Here is a 17284-nt window from a genome sequence, read left to right on the forward strand (position 1 = left end):
CCGCGGGGACGGGGCAGCGCGGCGCGGTGCCGGCAGGTGGCGCTCCAGGCTCGGCCCAGCCGCGGTAGCGCTGGCGCCAGAGCCTTGGCTCGCTGTTTCCAGGAGAAAGCGATACTTTCACAACATACAAAAAATACAGGAAAACGGAAAGAATCGGGTAGCCAAGCACTAAGAAGCAAAAGAATAAATATAGTCTTTAGTTAATTCTCCTCTGTGCAGGCACAATGATGTATGATTTCCATGATTATATGCTATTTTGCCTCCGTGAGATTCCCATCTTGTAATGTCCAGGATTTAATTTTGCAAACTGTAGTAAAAGAGAAGGCCTTTTTCTGTTACATTGCAGTGCTGTCTTTTGGAGTTGAATGCAATAACTAAAGTAAGACAGTGAAACTCTGCTCCATGACTGTTAGAGTTTGTGTGATGCTGGACTAGTCACCTCTATAGTACCTTTTGCTTGGATAGTATTCATGCCTCTGTGGGGAGGGAGGTGGTGTACAGCTTATGGTTCTGTAGGCTGATATTGCTAAGTACTCAGCTATATCTGGAGCTACTGGGAGCTCTGCTTTCAGTTGGTGGAGTATTCTGGAAAAAAATGGATACCTCAATTTGGTAACTAAATAAGTATACTTGTTATCTCTGTGCTTCAATTTGTCATTAAAAATAAAGCTAGCTAATATATTCTTATTATGAAGGCTTGTTGGGGAAAGTAAACTTGTCTTTTTCTATAGATGCTGTGAAGAATATCAAAGACTAAATTGATGAGTATGAAACCAGGTCTGTCAGAAGTGTATAGTTCTTGTTTCATACTATGCAGAGATGAAAAACCTACTGAATATCATATTGGGTACTTTCTTCCATGGTCTATAACAAAAAACCCAGCAAACAAACAGAAAAACCACCCTCACAAAAAACCCCACCAAAACCAAAAGAACACAGACTCTCCCCGCAAAACAACCACCAAAAAAACCCAACAATGACAACAACAACAAACCAACCAAAAAACCAAACCGCACAACCAATTAGAAAACCACAAAAAAACCCAATCCAAAACAGAACCGACCCCCACCCCCCCCAGCCCTCTAAAGAAAATTAGGGTTCAGTTTGTGACACAGGCACACTTCTGTGAAGAGCCTTTATGAGCTGGTGTCACTTAACATCTCTTATGGTAACAGGTAGAGACTCTATGCTCTCAATCTTTTTTAGAGGGGAACAAACCCATGCTTTGTCACTGTGGCAAATTTTGAAAAGAAAATGCTGAATCTGCTTTGTTGGCTTTCAGTTTATATGCTCGAGAAAAATGTCTTTACTCTTTTTACTTCCTTAAACTGACCTGCTGTATCATCTCACTTCCATCCTCTCATTTCAGCCACTCTCTGTCTACTTGTCTGGTTGCTCTTGGTTTCCACCTGGTATATTTATTAGCAGTAGTATTTACTCCTTCAGGTAATGTGTTGCCTTTTCTCATCATCAGGATTTTCACGTAGTCTCTCTCCTTACCAGGTTAAGCTCTTAATTCTGATTTTGTTGCTCCTTCCCCTTTTCTGTTTAGGTTCTTTGGTGGTCAAGCTCGCTGTTGTCATGACCCATATCTCCATCCTAGTCTAATTTAATTATCTTTACAATTTTATTTATAGCTATGACATAGAGCTATTATATCTCTACATTTATGTTGTGCTGCATTCTCTTCTATGTTACTGTAAAGAGTCAATTTTGTGTAATACCAAAATGGTTTGCAGAAATTGCAAAAGGCAAATTTTTAAAGCTCTGAAGTGAAATAAAATATGTGGGCTTTCTGCAAATAAATTTCTAAGAGAATTAAGTTGTCAGATTAAAGCAAGTTTCCGTTGAATGTTTGGAACTGAGACTTCTCAGACTTGTAAATTAGCCGGCTATGGGAATGTGCTCTCTTGTGAAGGCAAGTAAAGCATCCATGACACCAGAATAAATGACAGTGTCAGATCTAAATAAATGAGATCTTGGGAAAAGTCACTGTGGCTTTTGTAGAAAAAAGATACATTTCACGAAACTGAATTCTCAACAGAGTCAGTGAACATAGGAAGAAGACAAGGAAGTATTTTGAAATTTAAGACATTTTAAGCAAGATCTTAATCTAGAACATCTAAATGTATTAAAATCTAGGATAATAACAGGCATGATTGCCCCAGGAAAACAAAAGAAGGAAGCAAAAGATAGGAGTATGTGTCTTGTGAGAAACTTGCAGGTGAGGTTTCCAAAGATAATTCTTGTGCTATTTGACATACCAGTGAATGGTCTGACAGAGGGAGGTGATGCCATATGGGCATATAACCAGGATAACAGTTTCACAGAGGGTTGTGGAAGTAGCTTGTGAGTAAGTTGCAGGTCAAAGTCATTGTGGATATAGATATCATACCCTACTGGGGAAAATAATCTCATCTGTAAACCTGGTAACACAGTACCGGGCAGTAAATCTGCAGTAAGGAAAGGAATTAATCAATTGTTGCTGATTTCTCTGAACAATGTTTTGTGCCCCACTTCTGTCAGAAAATGAAACAGTGTCTTTAGGAGTTCCCAACAAATCAATGGAAGGACAGAATGTATTGCATTATACAAATCTGTGATTTTTCTAAGTTCTAAAGACTGATTTTCTAATCATCACATTTCAAAATTGTTGTACCAAAATAGATATATTTAAGAGGCTGAGGAAAGCTGTAGTCTCACATCAAGCAGTGACGACCCCCAGTTTTGCCAGACTTTCTCCTCTCTTTTCTAGCATTCCTCATTCTTAAGGCATTTGATTAATTTCTTTCTTTTCCCCAAAAGTCTTAATTTTTTAATTTCAGTTTGAGGCTCTGAGTCTTGGTTGTCTTTGTTTCTTGATAGTTTCTACTTCTTAAGACTAAAGGTGTCAGGGATTGATATTACCACCATGTTGATCAAAAATCAGGCTATTAAAGCTGATTGTATGAGAAGAAATGTCTTCCCAGTCCCTTTCGTCATCAATTTGCCTCACTAAATAAGATAATCCGCTGAACACATTTTATCTCTTTGTATCCTTCTTATCATGGCAGAAATCAAAGTCTGCAGTACTCTGTCAATTGGAAAATGTTCCTAGAAATAACAGAAGTAATTGCGTAACTCTCTTGCCTGTCCTTCTGGAGGCTTTTGTCCTTCCAGAGGCATTAGGGAGAGTTTCTATATCTATGAGCGAACCTGTTCTCTACTAGATGTGGCAGATTTACCAGACGGGCACTTCTTGGAGCTGTTAGTAGCTGGACTGTAAGATTTATACAATTGAAAGTGAAACTTCAGGCATGCATATGCCTCCTGAGTTCAAGAATGTTTTTTCAGAATGGCATTTCAGAAGATTATTGTAAATTTCTAGACACTTGAAAAACTATGGACTATGAATTTTTACCCCTGAAGGTCCTGTGCAATCAGTGGTTCTGCTGTGAAACAATTCTGTTGTGAATGCACAGAATTGCTAAAGCAAGGCCTGCCTTGCACCTAGAACCTATTCAGTTAGTAACTGAAGCCCTTAAAAAGCTAAGTAAAAGACAAAAAACATGTGGTTTGAACATGTTTGAAGCAGGAGGATAAAATGAGGTTCAGCACAAAGTACAGCAGTAAAGGCTACTTTAATTCTAAGATAAATGTGTCTAAATTGGTTGTACCAAGTGCTAGGACAGGATGTGTGACAGGTTGCAGAAACCTTCTGGTGCTGGTGAGCAAGATGTGTTTTCCAGCAGGCAAGGAAGGCCACTGTAGAAAAGTTCCAGTTGGCCTTTGGAAAGAAAATGGCAGGGAATGCACTGCAGGCTGCCAGAGCAATTTAATGGTCTACCTGTTACAGAGGGCCCTTTGGAAAGAAAAAAGTCAGTATGAAGTTGATGACAATCCATGAGAATTTCCTCATGGTCATGCTGGGATACCAGACATTCACCCAGGTAGATGTGTGGTAAATATTGTCCTCTCTCTTATGGGATTAGGATCTAGGTTCTGTATCTTTCTGAATATAATTCTAGCCATTACCTGCTGAAACTGTGACAACTGTAAGGCTGGTGCATCTGAGGAGATAGTCCTAAGAGAGACCACAAGATCCGTGCTTAAAGATGCTGGGGAGGGGAGGGTGCTTGTCCCCCATGACTGAATATGCAATTTATTTAAGGTTACAGAATTCAGGTATTCACACAACCTTCTATTCAGGTGCTTCCTACTGGCTGCTTTTGATGTTAATCTGCTTTTTGGGCTTGATGTCACAAGGGACAGTCCTACCTGTCATTCTTTGCCTGAATTTTGACCAAACTCTGGGGGTTTAAGACAGGGGCTTTGAGCAAACTGGAATATTAAGACAGAACTTTCTGATTTTTTATGAAGATATTTGCAAATAGCTGATGGTCCCTAAATTTCTATGACTATTTTTATATATTTATTAAAAATATTAGAACAGAAGAGCTTGGCTCAGGATAGAAGAAACTCATGAGCCATCTGTTCAGATTACGATCTCCACCCTTCCTTAATCTCCTTGAAAATATGCTTTTTGGGAAGCTGAGGGAAGCTATGGAAATCAAGAACTCTTTGATTTTGAAAAAAGAGATTTCTCAGGACAAGAAAATGGTTATACTTTTCTCAGAGTTGTAGGTAACCATTATTTAAAACTTAGTGACGTGTAATTCATCCATCACTTGGGCTTAATTTAACCTCTGTGATAAAGTCTTTGTGCACATATGTGTGCATGCCTACCTATGATGGATGGCAAATTGGATGGCAATACGATGTGCCAAGGCATAACACGCCAAATTTAGAAGAATAGCATAACTGCTTTCTTTAATTGAGCATCTTTTCCTTTTCCTTTTCCTTTTCCTTTTCCTTTTCCTTTTCCTTTTCCTTTTCCTTTTCCTTTTCCCTTTCCCTTTCCCTTTCCCTTTCCTTTTCCTTTTCCTTTTCCTTTTCCTTTTCCTTTTCCTTTTCCTTTTCCTTTTCCTTTTCCTTGTTGGGGAAAGGAGGGAGGGGGTTGCAGGGATGAAGGGAACCAAAGGATCTAAGCGAGCCATAGCTCATGTATTAATTTCATTTTCATGCTTTTGCAACTCTTACAACATTCCAAGGGATGAATTGTGGAATATATGCTTTGTCTAATTTATCAATAATAGAAGGAATTGTTGTTTCTTAATTTTTTCAGTTCCAGTCCAGTTTCAGCACTGGTATATGATTTTCCTTGGGTTTTTTTCCAGTCTTTACTAAAGTTACTCCTTCTTGAAATCAACCACAGAACAGTTTTTCTTTTATTTTTTTCCTTTTTTCTTGAAATTAAACTGGTTTAAGAAATGAATTGATTTATAAGTGAAACCCAGTTCATTACTATAGATTTGGAGTTCTATAACATAGTTTCAGTGGTGCCGTGTTTTCCTGATAGATTCAGATCTCTTGTGTAATACACCCATGGTAATCAAATTAAGAAATCACTTAGTTAGGTTAAAACATTTTTCTGTTTCATGTACGGGGGAATATTTCTCCTTGATTGTTTACTACTTCAATTTAAGAAAGTATATTTATAGCATACTAAAAATATCACCAAGATATAAATGATATGAAATTATTTTATTAAAGAATTTGATTTCATACAAAAATAGTATTCTGTAGCACTAGTAGTAAAATTTATTTTTCTCCATATAAAGGCTCATTTATTTTTATAGCAATTTGATGACACATCTGCTTGCTTTATTCAGCTGAAAAGAAAATGTTGGTTCTTGGTGTTTTGTAAAATTGCTTTGTTAAATTATTTTCAAAATCGTTCAACTTTTAACAAATGACATTTGATACTAACATTGGAAAGCAATTTCAGCTAATTAAGTAGATCCTTCTATAAACCATTGGAACATTAAGATGACAAACTGTTCATTCAGGATTATTTTAATTGGTACAATTATTGTAATTTTGTTGCAATTATGTGTTGAGCTAAAAGCTTTTGTTTAAATCATTTGAGGTTTTTTTGTTAATATACATAAGTAAGAAGAAAAGAAGTAAAATAAAAATGGAAGATAAGCATTATCTGTTTACTTTTTCATTACAGTGCTTTAGACAAATATCTATTGAATTATTCTTTTAGGAAAGTATGTTACATGCTTTCAGCAATTCTGTAGAAATTTTAAATGTTAAAATTGAGCAAGATCATTGAAATGTAACTTTTCTGGAAGGTTATTATGTTAATTCCAGTTTTGACACTGTTTAAATACCTTTTAAGAAAAAGGGTGAAATGAACTTCTGAGGGATTTGTGAGTTGCTTAATGCCTATTGATGTATTAATTTAAGAAGTGTAGCTATTTAGTGATTATAGAAATTAAAAATGAAAACGCTGTGGAAGGTGCCACATTCATCGCTCTGATGATAATGTTCTCTGCAATCATCTTTGCCCAGGCCAGGTTTAAATAAATCACTTCCTTTAAGCAGACAATTTAGTATTGTAGACCTCACAGTGAGGCATTACTTCTAAAATATTTAACCTGCTTTTTGTTTTTCCGTCTCCTTTTATTGCCTCATACTTAAAATGCAGGGCATGTAAAGTTATTATGTTTCTTACTGTGCTAATAGTGTGGTCTCAATTTTAAAAGGCAATGTACCAGTTGAGTAGTAGGTGGTTGATGCCCACCTTTTTTAAAATTCTTTTGCCTTTTGTAATTCAAATAGCACTGCAAAGCTGTGAATGAATCCGGGCATTTGTAACTGCTTTAACACTTTATTTTAATCATAAAGTATGCCAGAGAGTTGTTTAAAGAACAGAACTTTTTAATATGGCTCAGTGACAGTGTGAGATATTGGATGTGGGAGATTAGTTTTAATAAATACCAATCTTTTAAGCATCAGAATGGGTTTTTTTCTTTCTGAAATGGTCAAAAGCAGGAGCACTTTAGGAGGAGAGGTGGAGAGGTGGTTTATCTGCTGGTACTTGAATTGAATAGAGTCAGTTTTGCAAATCAAGCTTTCCTGAATACCTATGGTAATAGGAGTTTTTAAATAGCTATTGCATCTGTTCAGTGAAGTCTCTTCTGCTTAATATGCGCTGAGGGGACTTGAATTTTTGTCTACATAGATATATCAAACTATAGCTTTCTCTTTTTTTGGTCTTTATAAAGATAAAGCATTTGTTCCCTTATGTTATATTATTGAGTGTGTGATGACTTTTTATTCCTATTTTTATATGAAAAAATGGGCGTATAAGTGAATGTTCTTTTTCAGTGTCCAAGTGGCCTGTTGCAGTTTTCAGTTTGAGAGAATATTTGTAGCACAGTTGCTGACATGTTGAAAGTACTGCAAAGTTCCTGGAGCGATTTGTGTGAGAGCTTTTAACACTGTCACCGTATTGACCAGACATGAGAAGAGTGAGATAAGTAACTTCAGTGCAAAGCGTAGGATTTGATTATTAGGTATTAGAGATCAGACGTCAAATTAGCAGATTGTTAAGCATCAAAATTTCATATTGCATTCCACAGCGGCCAAGATTTTCTAGTTTTGTGTTTCTCAGTATCAAACCTGTTGAAAATTTTTTCTTATTTTTAATGACAAATTATTTCATAATTTTAAGCATCATTTTTGACTTGTACTGTCTTGAGAGGAAAAAATTACAAAGCCCATGATAGATAAAACATGACATGCCTTCATGCTCATGCCTTCTGTTGCTCTATTATTTAATAGCAATTAATTAAGTAATTTACTTTTTATGGAGTGAGAAAGTTAAATTACTCTTTTCCATGCAGTTGCTTGCTCCTGTAAAACAAATGAAGAAAAAAGTTAGGTGTGCAAAGATTAATTTGAAGCATTTCTTTGGTTTTACCTTCAGGGAGAGAGGTTTAGAAAGAGCAGAGAGAACGGCCCTTTCGGATATGAGGGCTTGTAGAGAAGTCAGCCTTCCATCAGTGTGGGAACAGCAGGGTTCTGCTCCATGGGTGAGGGTGGGCTGGGAGCTGAGGAGGGCTGCAAGGCAGGCTCTGTGAGCAAGGGGAGCAATCCCTCAGTAGCCAAACAGCAAAAGCAGAGCAGGTTCAGTGACGGTAACCAGGGACAGCCAGCAGCCCTGTGGTGTGTAGCCACAAGGCACTGCTCAAGGCAGGAAGTTAAGCCACTGGTCAAGGTCAAGACCAAAGGTGCATAGATGGAGCTTGGAGGAGGACCAGGGGCGAAGGTCTCAGCTTAAAAGCTGTTCTTAGCTCAGGCAGGAGAGCCCTGCAGTGAGGCTCCTTGCAGCTCTTGTCAGCACAGCTTGGTTACTCAGCTACACTGGGTCAGAGCCAGCCTGCCCCAAACCCCCCGGCTGGGGGAAGAGGGGGGTAAATCCTGTTGGTAAATCCAGGGCCTGACATAACCAGTGGCATAGGCAATGCGGGCACCTCCAGTGCAGCCTCCAGTATGGATGAGGGTGGGTAATTTTGGCTGTTGCCATTTTGCCACCACCAGCAGGGTAGTGAAGGAGTTGGTCAATAGGTGCAGCAGCTTAGCACCGTCCTCTGAGCTGTGCTGGCAGCGTTCAGTGCTGTACGCACTGTCAGACATGGCTGGTTATTTTCTAAGTCAGTCATGGAAGTACAAAGGTGAACATAATTAGAACAAATTTGAATCTAATTTACAGAATGAAAGAAAGATAAGATGATGTACCTCTGTGTACTTGTACTAAATTGTCTATATTTGAGGAAAAAGCCAGGAATAATTCAACATTGTTGCAATGTAACTTACTCCGAATGAAAGCAGGTTTTAATTTCGGCTGCTCATGGGAGAGTGATGTGAAGAGTAGTGGAATTAATTTTTAAGGTTCGCTTCAATCAATGAAATGTTTTGTTTTAGCTTCATTCCTTCTAAATTCAAGTAGTTTCTCCTGGAAACAGACGGTCTGTAACACTGACACTTTCTGATGTTTCTGATTTAAAAAAAATAATATTTTTGCCTCAGGAATCTAGCCCCAAAATGAAAAAAGTGTGTTCACAGTGCTTTATTTTTAGATCTGCATGCTTGTATTTTAGAAAAAGTAACTTCTAAAGTGCTTTAAATGCTAACCTTTTATTTTTTTATCTGAGAAGTGCAGGCACGTATGGTTTTTGTGGCTCTTTGCCAAAAGATTATCATTTACATAAATATTTCTTTCAAAGGCGTAGTTTAAGACATTGAGCTCAGGAGGTTAGAATAGAGACTTCAATCTGCACACCAGCAGTGGGCTATTGGCTTCTGAACAGTAGCTTTGTTCATCGCATTCGGAACACTGTTCGCATTCAGACTTAAGTAGAGCTGGCATTAAAAATCAGCTAATTTGTTTCATGTGATTCATCAGCTGTGTGTTTTATTTAAATCTATGTCACATTCTCTTTTGGCTTTTTATTTTGTAGATTGAAGCGTTGAAGTAGGCCACTCTTTAACTCTTCAGTTTCTGACTTGAAAAGTGACTTCATTTTTACATTGCCAATGTTGAACTCTTGTCTAAAATACAAACAGTAAATATATATAACAAATATGTATAGCTAAAGTGTACATTAAGGATCTTGTTTTTTTACACAATCTGATGTTTGATTTAGAACATACGCATTTACAGTCAGTTTAGTTGTAGTTTTATATAAGGCTAAAGAGAATAACATAAGGTAGTAGCTAAATATTAGTGTAAAATATGCATTTCTCAGATTCAGTGGAGTATACAAGTTCTACTTTGATACTGCCAATGTTCTTCTTTTTTTTCTTTTGGCCCTTCACTTCTTGAGGTTAGGAATACTTTTAGCTTCTACTAGATTTCTTTAAACTCTGCCAGAGAATGAACTGTACCCATTATTTGAAATTGTAACCTTTGAGTGTCAAGTTTGTCTTCTCACGGAAGCACCACCTTTTATTCTCTTAAGGCAGGAGTCTCTGAAGACTTACATACATTGAGTTTCCCTAAAGTGGATAATCCAGCTGCCATCTGGACAATGTCTCATAACAATTTGTTCTGCAGAACCTTTGTTAGAATAGGCTACACTTGCTTTTATGCTTTATATTTGTTACATTTTTCCTGTGCTATAAAGTGACCTCTCACTGTGAATATAGTTATTCACAGACAATGTTTATGACAGCATGGTATGGCAGTATACTCTGTCTGTTAGGTACATGGTCCATTGTTTTCTGGTAAAATTTGTAGGAATTTGTTAATTCTACTCTTAGTATATGGCTAGAATGTGGTAAAAGATCAGATTGAAAGATTACTGATTACTGCAGCTGAAATACATTTTTAATGCAATGGAGTTGCACTTCCTTCAAGCATGTAGCATTGGTTCTCAATTTTTTAATTTTTCTTAACATTAAATGCTATGTATTCTGTGTAAATCTGCCACTTTTGTTTTGGGGATAATCCCATGCTACATAAAATTCTACTTTCTGTGGAGGATTTAAAAATAAAGATTAAAAAAGACTGTTGCTTTTAAAAAGCAGACAAATTGTGAAATAGGATAAGATTGTTCAACTAATGGTAGACTTAGCTCATTAGTTCTCTTAAAAATACAATTCAATTAGTATACTACCAGTTGGGAGTTTCTTTTAAGTGTTTTTTTTTCTTTTTGAAGACACAATGTGATTGTGAATTTATTTAATGTAAGAGATTCCTGGTGTATTGGTGATATACGTAGTGTGCGTGAGTCTCCTGCCTTCTTTCCTATCCATGCATCAGTGCACTCATTTCCCCCATGACAGCATTGGTAGTTGCCTTAGCTCTTCTAATTGTCCAGTAGTTGAAGAAAACACACTTTCTTTATTCTATGCTACCTTCTTCTTTTAAGCAAGTTACAGCAGTTCACAGAGCAGCCAACATCTATGCTGTTCCTCTTTATCATGGAGTTGTAGCCTTAACATGTCTTTGAAAAGAGCCATTAAAAATCATAAATAATTTTATATTTATGGGAATTTTTTTGGTTTTTTTTCCTCCTCATAATTTTTTTCTATTTTTTTTCTGTACTTTATGTACAGTGTGGTTATTTCATTGGTATCCATATAGAGTGGTGTCACAGTCACTTTATAGCCATTTCTGTAACTGTGTTCACTATTCTCAGTGCATTCTTCCACTGTTTACATATTTATTATGCTGGGTGTGAGTACTTTTTCATTTTCATAATCTTTAATTTAGATTATAATTTCTCATTTGATATGTGATGCCAGTATTATGAAATGAAACATCAAGTAAGATAGGTCCATCTGACCAACAGTGTCAGCCTCCATCACTTCTTTGGTAGGAGCTTTTCATAAACTTCCACAAGACTAACATTTAATCCTGCTTGTTCCTTCCTGAAACTCCCCTTTATACTACTGCTCACAAAACCCCCACTGTTGCTTGACAATAGTCATAATGCATGAACAGTCCCTTACATTGATCATGTCTCATGGTTTTGTTGTTTTCATTTGTTTGTGGCTTTTTCTTAGAAGGTGAATTGCTTGAAAGCAGGTGGTTGTTTTCCCACTTTTTACAATGAATGCACAGTTAGATTTTGGTCAACTTCTATGATGCCTGTTCCTGTTACAAAAAGTTAGTTTAAAAATGAGGTTGTTTTTCCCATGGAATTTCTGAATTGGGTATAGGAATTTGAATAGATGTTTGGGGTTAAAGTTCACAAATTTTAACTTCCCCTTACTTGGGATTTGACATTACTGATGTATGGCTTCTTTGACTTTTCTCTGTAGCATACCATTAGATCAGATTGTTCAGCAGTTTAAGGTTTTTTGCATATTAGGAAACATTACATTGCTCTTTCTGCAGACAGAACAGCTTTTTATGGTTTTTCAGAGAACAGGGAGAATGGGTGCAAGTGTACTAGTATTTCACCCTAGAATATTACTTTGTAAACTGAAGTCATATTCTTAATAAATATGGTTTATGGTGTATCTAATTTCACCCTCCAGAATTTCAAAGAATATTCCTACAACTAAAGATGTTGAACCTCTACTTGAAATTGATGCAGATATACGGAACTTTGAGGTATTTTTATCCTCACGAACACCTGTCCTTGTTGCACGTGATGTAAGAACCTTTTTGCCTTGTACAGTGAACCTCGATCCCAAGCTACGAGAAATCATTGCAGGTGGGTATGCTTTCAAATAAATTGAAAATGACAAATCTGTAATTTATTTGAAGTTGAGCTACTTGGCATGTCACACAAAACATTCATTTCATGTTCATCAAATCATACCTTCAGATTGTCTGATTTGACTTCAGTAAGAGGCCATTCAGTTTCACTTAATAGTTTTGCTGTAACACCCAGACCATCCTGGACTAAAGCTTCTCTTTTGGAGGGTGAAGTCCACTGTTCTTGCTTTGCAGAGCACTTTAGGAGACAGAAGAAACCAATACACACAGCAATATTTTAGTAGAAGATATGCAAATTGACTTCAGGTCTTTGTTAACAATTTTGAAAGTAAAACATGTAAAACTGTGTAGAAATTAAGTCAGTGAAACAAAGTCTTCTCCAGGCTGGAGAACCCAAATTCTTTCAGCCTTTCCTCCTAGGGGAGTTGTTCCTCAGAGTCTTATAGTGGCTTAGGTAGGAAGCGACCTTAAAAATTATCTAGTTCCAACCCCCATCCAACCTGCAATGTGCAGGGATATCTTTCACTAGAACAGGTTGCTCAGAACCCCATCCAACACTGGTCTTGAACACTTCCAGTGTTGGGGCATCCATAAGTTCTCTGGTCAACCTGCTCCAGTACATCACCACCTTCATGGTAAAGAATTCTAAACCTGCTATCAGTTTGCAGACATTCCCCCTTGTCCTGTCACTACATATCCCTGTAAATAGTCTTTCTCCACCTGTCTTGGAGGCTCTCTCCAGATGCTGGAAGGCTGCAATTAGGTCACCCCAAAGCCTTCTCTCTGAAAAATCTCAATTCTCTCAACCTTTCCTCATAGTAGAGGTGCTCCATCCCTCATCAGTGGGGGTCTCACCAGGGCGGAGGGGCAGAATCTCTCCCACACCTGCTGCCCACACTGCTTTGGATGCAGCCCAGGATGTGTTTATCTTTCTGAGCTACAAGGGAACATGGCTGGGTCAAGTCCAGCTTCTCATCCACCAGCACCCCCAAGTCCTTCTCAGCAGGGCTGCTCTGCATCTGTTCATTCCCCAGCCTGGGTTGTTACTGAGAGTTGACCCAGCCCAGGTGATCTTATTAAACTTCATAAGATTCCCATAGGTCCCCTTCTTGAGCTTGTCCATGTCCCTCTAGATGCATCCCATCCCTCAGGTGTGCCAACTGCACCACTCAGCATGGTGTCATCTGCAGACTGGCTGAGGATGCAGTCATCCATTCATGTCATTAATGCAGATACTAAATAACACTGGTCCCAGTATGGACCCGATGGACACCACTTGTACTGATGTCTGTTGGGGTTCTGAGCCATTGACCATTACCCTCTGGATGCAGTTGTCCACACCCAATTTCTTACCTGTCTAACAGTCTACCCATCAAATGTATCTCCAATGTAGAGAGGATATTGTGGGGGACTACATGAAAAACTTTGTAGAAGTCCAGATAAATATAGATATCTATAGATAGATATCTATCCAGAGAGATATCTCTAGCCCTTCCCTTGTCCACTGATGCAGTCACTCCATCACAGAAGGCCGCAGGTCAGGCAGGACTTCCCTGTGGTGGAGCTGTTGCTAACTGTCTTGAATCACCTCTCTCCTCCATGTGCCTTAGCAAAACTTCCCTGAGGATCTGGTCCATGATCTTCAGAGGCACAGAGGTGAGGCTGACAGGTTCCTCGGGTCCTCCTTGCTACTGTTTTTAAGAATTTGCAATCTCTCCATCTCTTGATGTAGAGGCCAACCTTTCCTCCCCTCCTTCCTCTTCTGTCCCATTTGAACAGCCTGCAGCCATCAATAGTTGCACTCCAGTCATGGGATTCATCCACCAAGTTTCTGGAATGGCAGCTAGGTCAGAGCTTTCTGGCAGCACAGTGGCTTCCAGCTCCTCCTGTTGGTTACCCAGTCTGTGTGCACTGAGGTAGAGGCACCTCAGCTGGGCTGTGAGCTGTGTCACCTTCTTAGAGGAGCACCCTTTAATTCCTTTGAAGTATTTTAGTGGTGTTTCCCTGTTGGATTTTGTTATGTCAGGAGGTCCTGGCTGATCTCCATAAGACTTTCAGTGGAGGAATTGTTTCTGATGTCTAACATGAATGTCCCCTGAAATGGGCACAGGTGCCTTTTGCCTGTTATGGGGAGAATACAAGGTCCCCTGGATCTCGGCTTTTTTCTGGTGGCTGTTCTGTCTCAAGGAGGCCAGAGCGTGATCCCAGCAGTCTCTGTCCTCTGACTCTCTCATACTGCTTAATCTTTCTGCTTCCTTACTTAACTCTTGCACCAGGCTGGACCAGAGTTGTCTCCCTGGTCATGTCTCACACAACATCCAACCCTGGTGACAGGCTCTGCCCCTCCCAGCCTGAGACCTGGATGGGAGCTCTGTCTGTGTTATCGTATCCTTTCTGGTGAGTGCAGAGGACTTGGGGTTCGTGCATTATGTGGATGCCATATCTGAGCTCCTTCTGAGAGGATGATGACTGCCAAGGGGGGCTCACCTCTTGGGTAGGGTGACTGCACCCTTCCTGTGCCCTGGCCACTCAAACTACCTTGTCACACTCCCTGGGCTGAGGCTTGTTGGGGACCTTTTTTTCTTTGGCAACTCCCAGGTCTCTGTAGCACCTGCTGTGAGAGCATTGACAGCCCCTGGTGGATCAGAAGAGGTCCCTGTGTGCTGGGATTTGTCACTCTGCCATGGTACAGACCAGCCTTGGAGCAGGTTCTCTTGGAGAGTGACTGTTAGGTTCCTTTATGCCACATTTAAAAAAAAAATCTAAATGTTTAGAGAGATTTAATATGCTACTTAAGTTTATGTGATAAACCATCCTACCTTACCTAAAGACTCCTGTGTAGATATGATCATCAAGAGAAATCAACCAAAGCCAGCTGAAATTTGACCTTCTTGATGTTCTATTTGATGAGCTCTGATTGGAGTTAAATATGCAAAAATGTACTGTATTTAAATGGCAAACAAATTAAAACTTTTCCAAATAATTCAGGCAAAATCATATTCTTGTTACCAATTTGTTTTTCAGATGTTCGTGCTGCAAGAGATCAGATGAATATTGGAGGACTTCCTTATCCCACCTTGCCTTTACATGAGGCACCTGCTAGAGGAACATCTGTCTTCAGTCAGCCTTCCTCAGCTTGCTCTTCTACAACCTCTTTCAATGGGCCTTTCAATAGTGGAGTTTTGTCCCCCCAGCCTCACAGCAGTTACTATAGTGGTATGACAGGACCTCAGCATCCCTTTTACAATCGGGTAAATAATCGAGATCCAATTAACATTCTTCTGATTTAGTCTGGTAATACTGCAGATGTCATCTATTAAATATTAAAATACCCATGCAAGTTTTATTTAGGAGTGGAAAAAAGTCCAAAAGCTGACAAATTTTGCAGTAATGTTCAGTAACTGTTGTTTGGGGAAGAAACTTGGTAAATGGCATCAGAAAAACAAATCACAAAGGAGAAAAAATAATTTTGAGACACTGCTCATTTGTAGGATATTGCAGGGCTTTTTGGGTTGCTGGGTTTTTTTGTTTGTTTTTGTTTTGTTGGGTTGTGTTTTTTTTGTTGTTTTTTTGGATGGGAGTAAACTGTGCTCAGTTTTTCTCATGCTCAACAGACAGTGGAAGGGATCCAGTCTTTTTTTGGTTACTTTTGTTAAAACATACAGAAACTCAAGTGGGGAGATAGATTATAAGAATGTATGTCTGTCTTCCCTTCTGTCTCTTTTTAAAGTTATTCCTATCTTTTCCCTAAGCTGGTGTTGTACTAGTTTAAAGGAATTAACATGAATTGCATAAAACATACATTTTTGACCTATTTGTGGGCCTCAGAAAACATAGTCCTGGGAATGGCTCACGTGAAAATTGAATTAAGTGCTTTACTGTATAGTTGAAGAATGTCTAAACTTTCTGGTTTTGTGGGATGTGTTCAGTATTTTTAAACTTTATTTTCCACTTTTTTTCTGAAGTATTGTCATGAAAAAAACCGCAGAGGACTGATGAAAGTCATAGCCTACCTCTATATACAGGAAATAGCCTCTACATTAAGTAGATTTGACTGTAGATAAACATATAACCTATTAAGGTGAAAAGTAAATTGAGTTATTCATAAATTAGTGTTTGTTAACCAAGGCAAAAAAATGTATATGTAGGCCAGAGCTTTTAAGTTATCTATTCTAAAATGATTCTTATATACCTTCAAGGCAGTGATAGTATGCTGTTTTGTTGAAAATAACGGAAAATAACATATATTTTGAAGTTGTCCAACACTGATAAGTGCTTGACACATGAATATTTGTGTTGATACTAACTCAGCTTAGTCCAAGTAGCTGTTTTGTTGGAAGCCCTGTTTTTGTGTCTGTTTTACCCTGTTTTGTGTTACTGTACATGACAAAGTTTAAAGTCAGGGGTGATAAGCTGTTGAAACCTGTATGGGAGTTTTTGGCTCCAATAAGCATTAGAGAAATAATTATTGGTGAGTCATAAGCTGTTCTTACAAAGAGTTTATTATTTGTTCATTTGTGTTAAGGCTTACAGACATGCTTACTTTTTTGCCTGCTGAAGATTAAAATACTTCAATTTTGGCCTTTCTCACTGGAATTTTATACTGCACTTCTAAAGTATAATTGTTTTTAGTGTGTCACTTAATAAATATTGTCAGAGAACTGTATTCATTACTCTGGACTCCTAAAGGTACTGTCATGAGCACCACATACTGAGATGAGTGATGAGAACCTTTTAAAAGTAGAAAATTCATCCTGAAAAACTGGTTCCTTCAGCATTTTCAGTCATATTTCATTTCTCAGGTTTTTGTAAAAATGGTGTTTAAAAAAATGAATAGCAACTCCCCAGTAGAAGTTTCTGAGAGAGGTCTTGGATACTGGTATGACATAACACAGTGGATTCAAATACTTCTGTGGAAATGACTGGATTTTATTCAAAAACACCCTCAGTTCTGGGGATATGTGCCCTAACCAGTAAATGGTTCCTGTCCTATTGTCTTTAAGCATTAATTTATGCACCCCCTTCAGCTGATGGGGAAAAGACTTTATTTTTGGAAAATACGAGGTTTTTTATTATGTATGTTTCTTCTTTTTTCTTTAGATTCTCCTATGTTATGGACCTGGAACTTCCAGTGGTGTAATCTATTAATTTTTGGTTTAAAACCCAGTTCTCCCTCTGGTTAGCTGTAAAGGGAAGATTATGGTCCCATTTAGAAGCTTT

At 38.3% G+C, this 17284-nt stretch overlaps 1 protein-coding gene across 4 annotated transcripts in view; it reads left to right on the plus strand.

The window, feature by feature from the left end:
- KIDINS220 (kinase D interacting substrate 220) overlaps positions 1-17284 on the plus strand; it is a 69194-nt gene that overhangs the window by 35033 nt on the left and 16877 nt on the right. For all 4 annotated transcript variants that reach the window (XM_031056475.1, XM_031056478.1, XM_031056476.1 and 1 more), the window contains exons 22-23: positions 11881-12059; positions 15089-15315. In XM_031056475.1, the coding sequence (XP_030912335.1) occupies positions 11881-12059; positions 15089-15315 (406 nt within the window). The remainder of the gene's footprint in view (positions 1-11880; positions 12060-15088; positions 15316-17284) is intronic.

Source organism: Geospiza fortis, unplaced genomic scaffold (genome assembly GCF_000277835.1).
Source record: "Geospiza fortis unplaced genomic scaffold, GeoFor_1.0 scaffold81, whole genome shotgun sequence".
In the NCBI taxonomy this organism is placed as follows: domain Eukaryota; kingdom Metazoa; phylum Chordata; class Aves; order Passeriformes; family Thraupidae; genus Geospiza; species Geospiza fortis.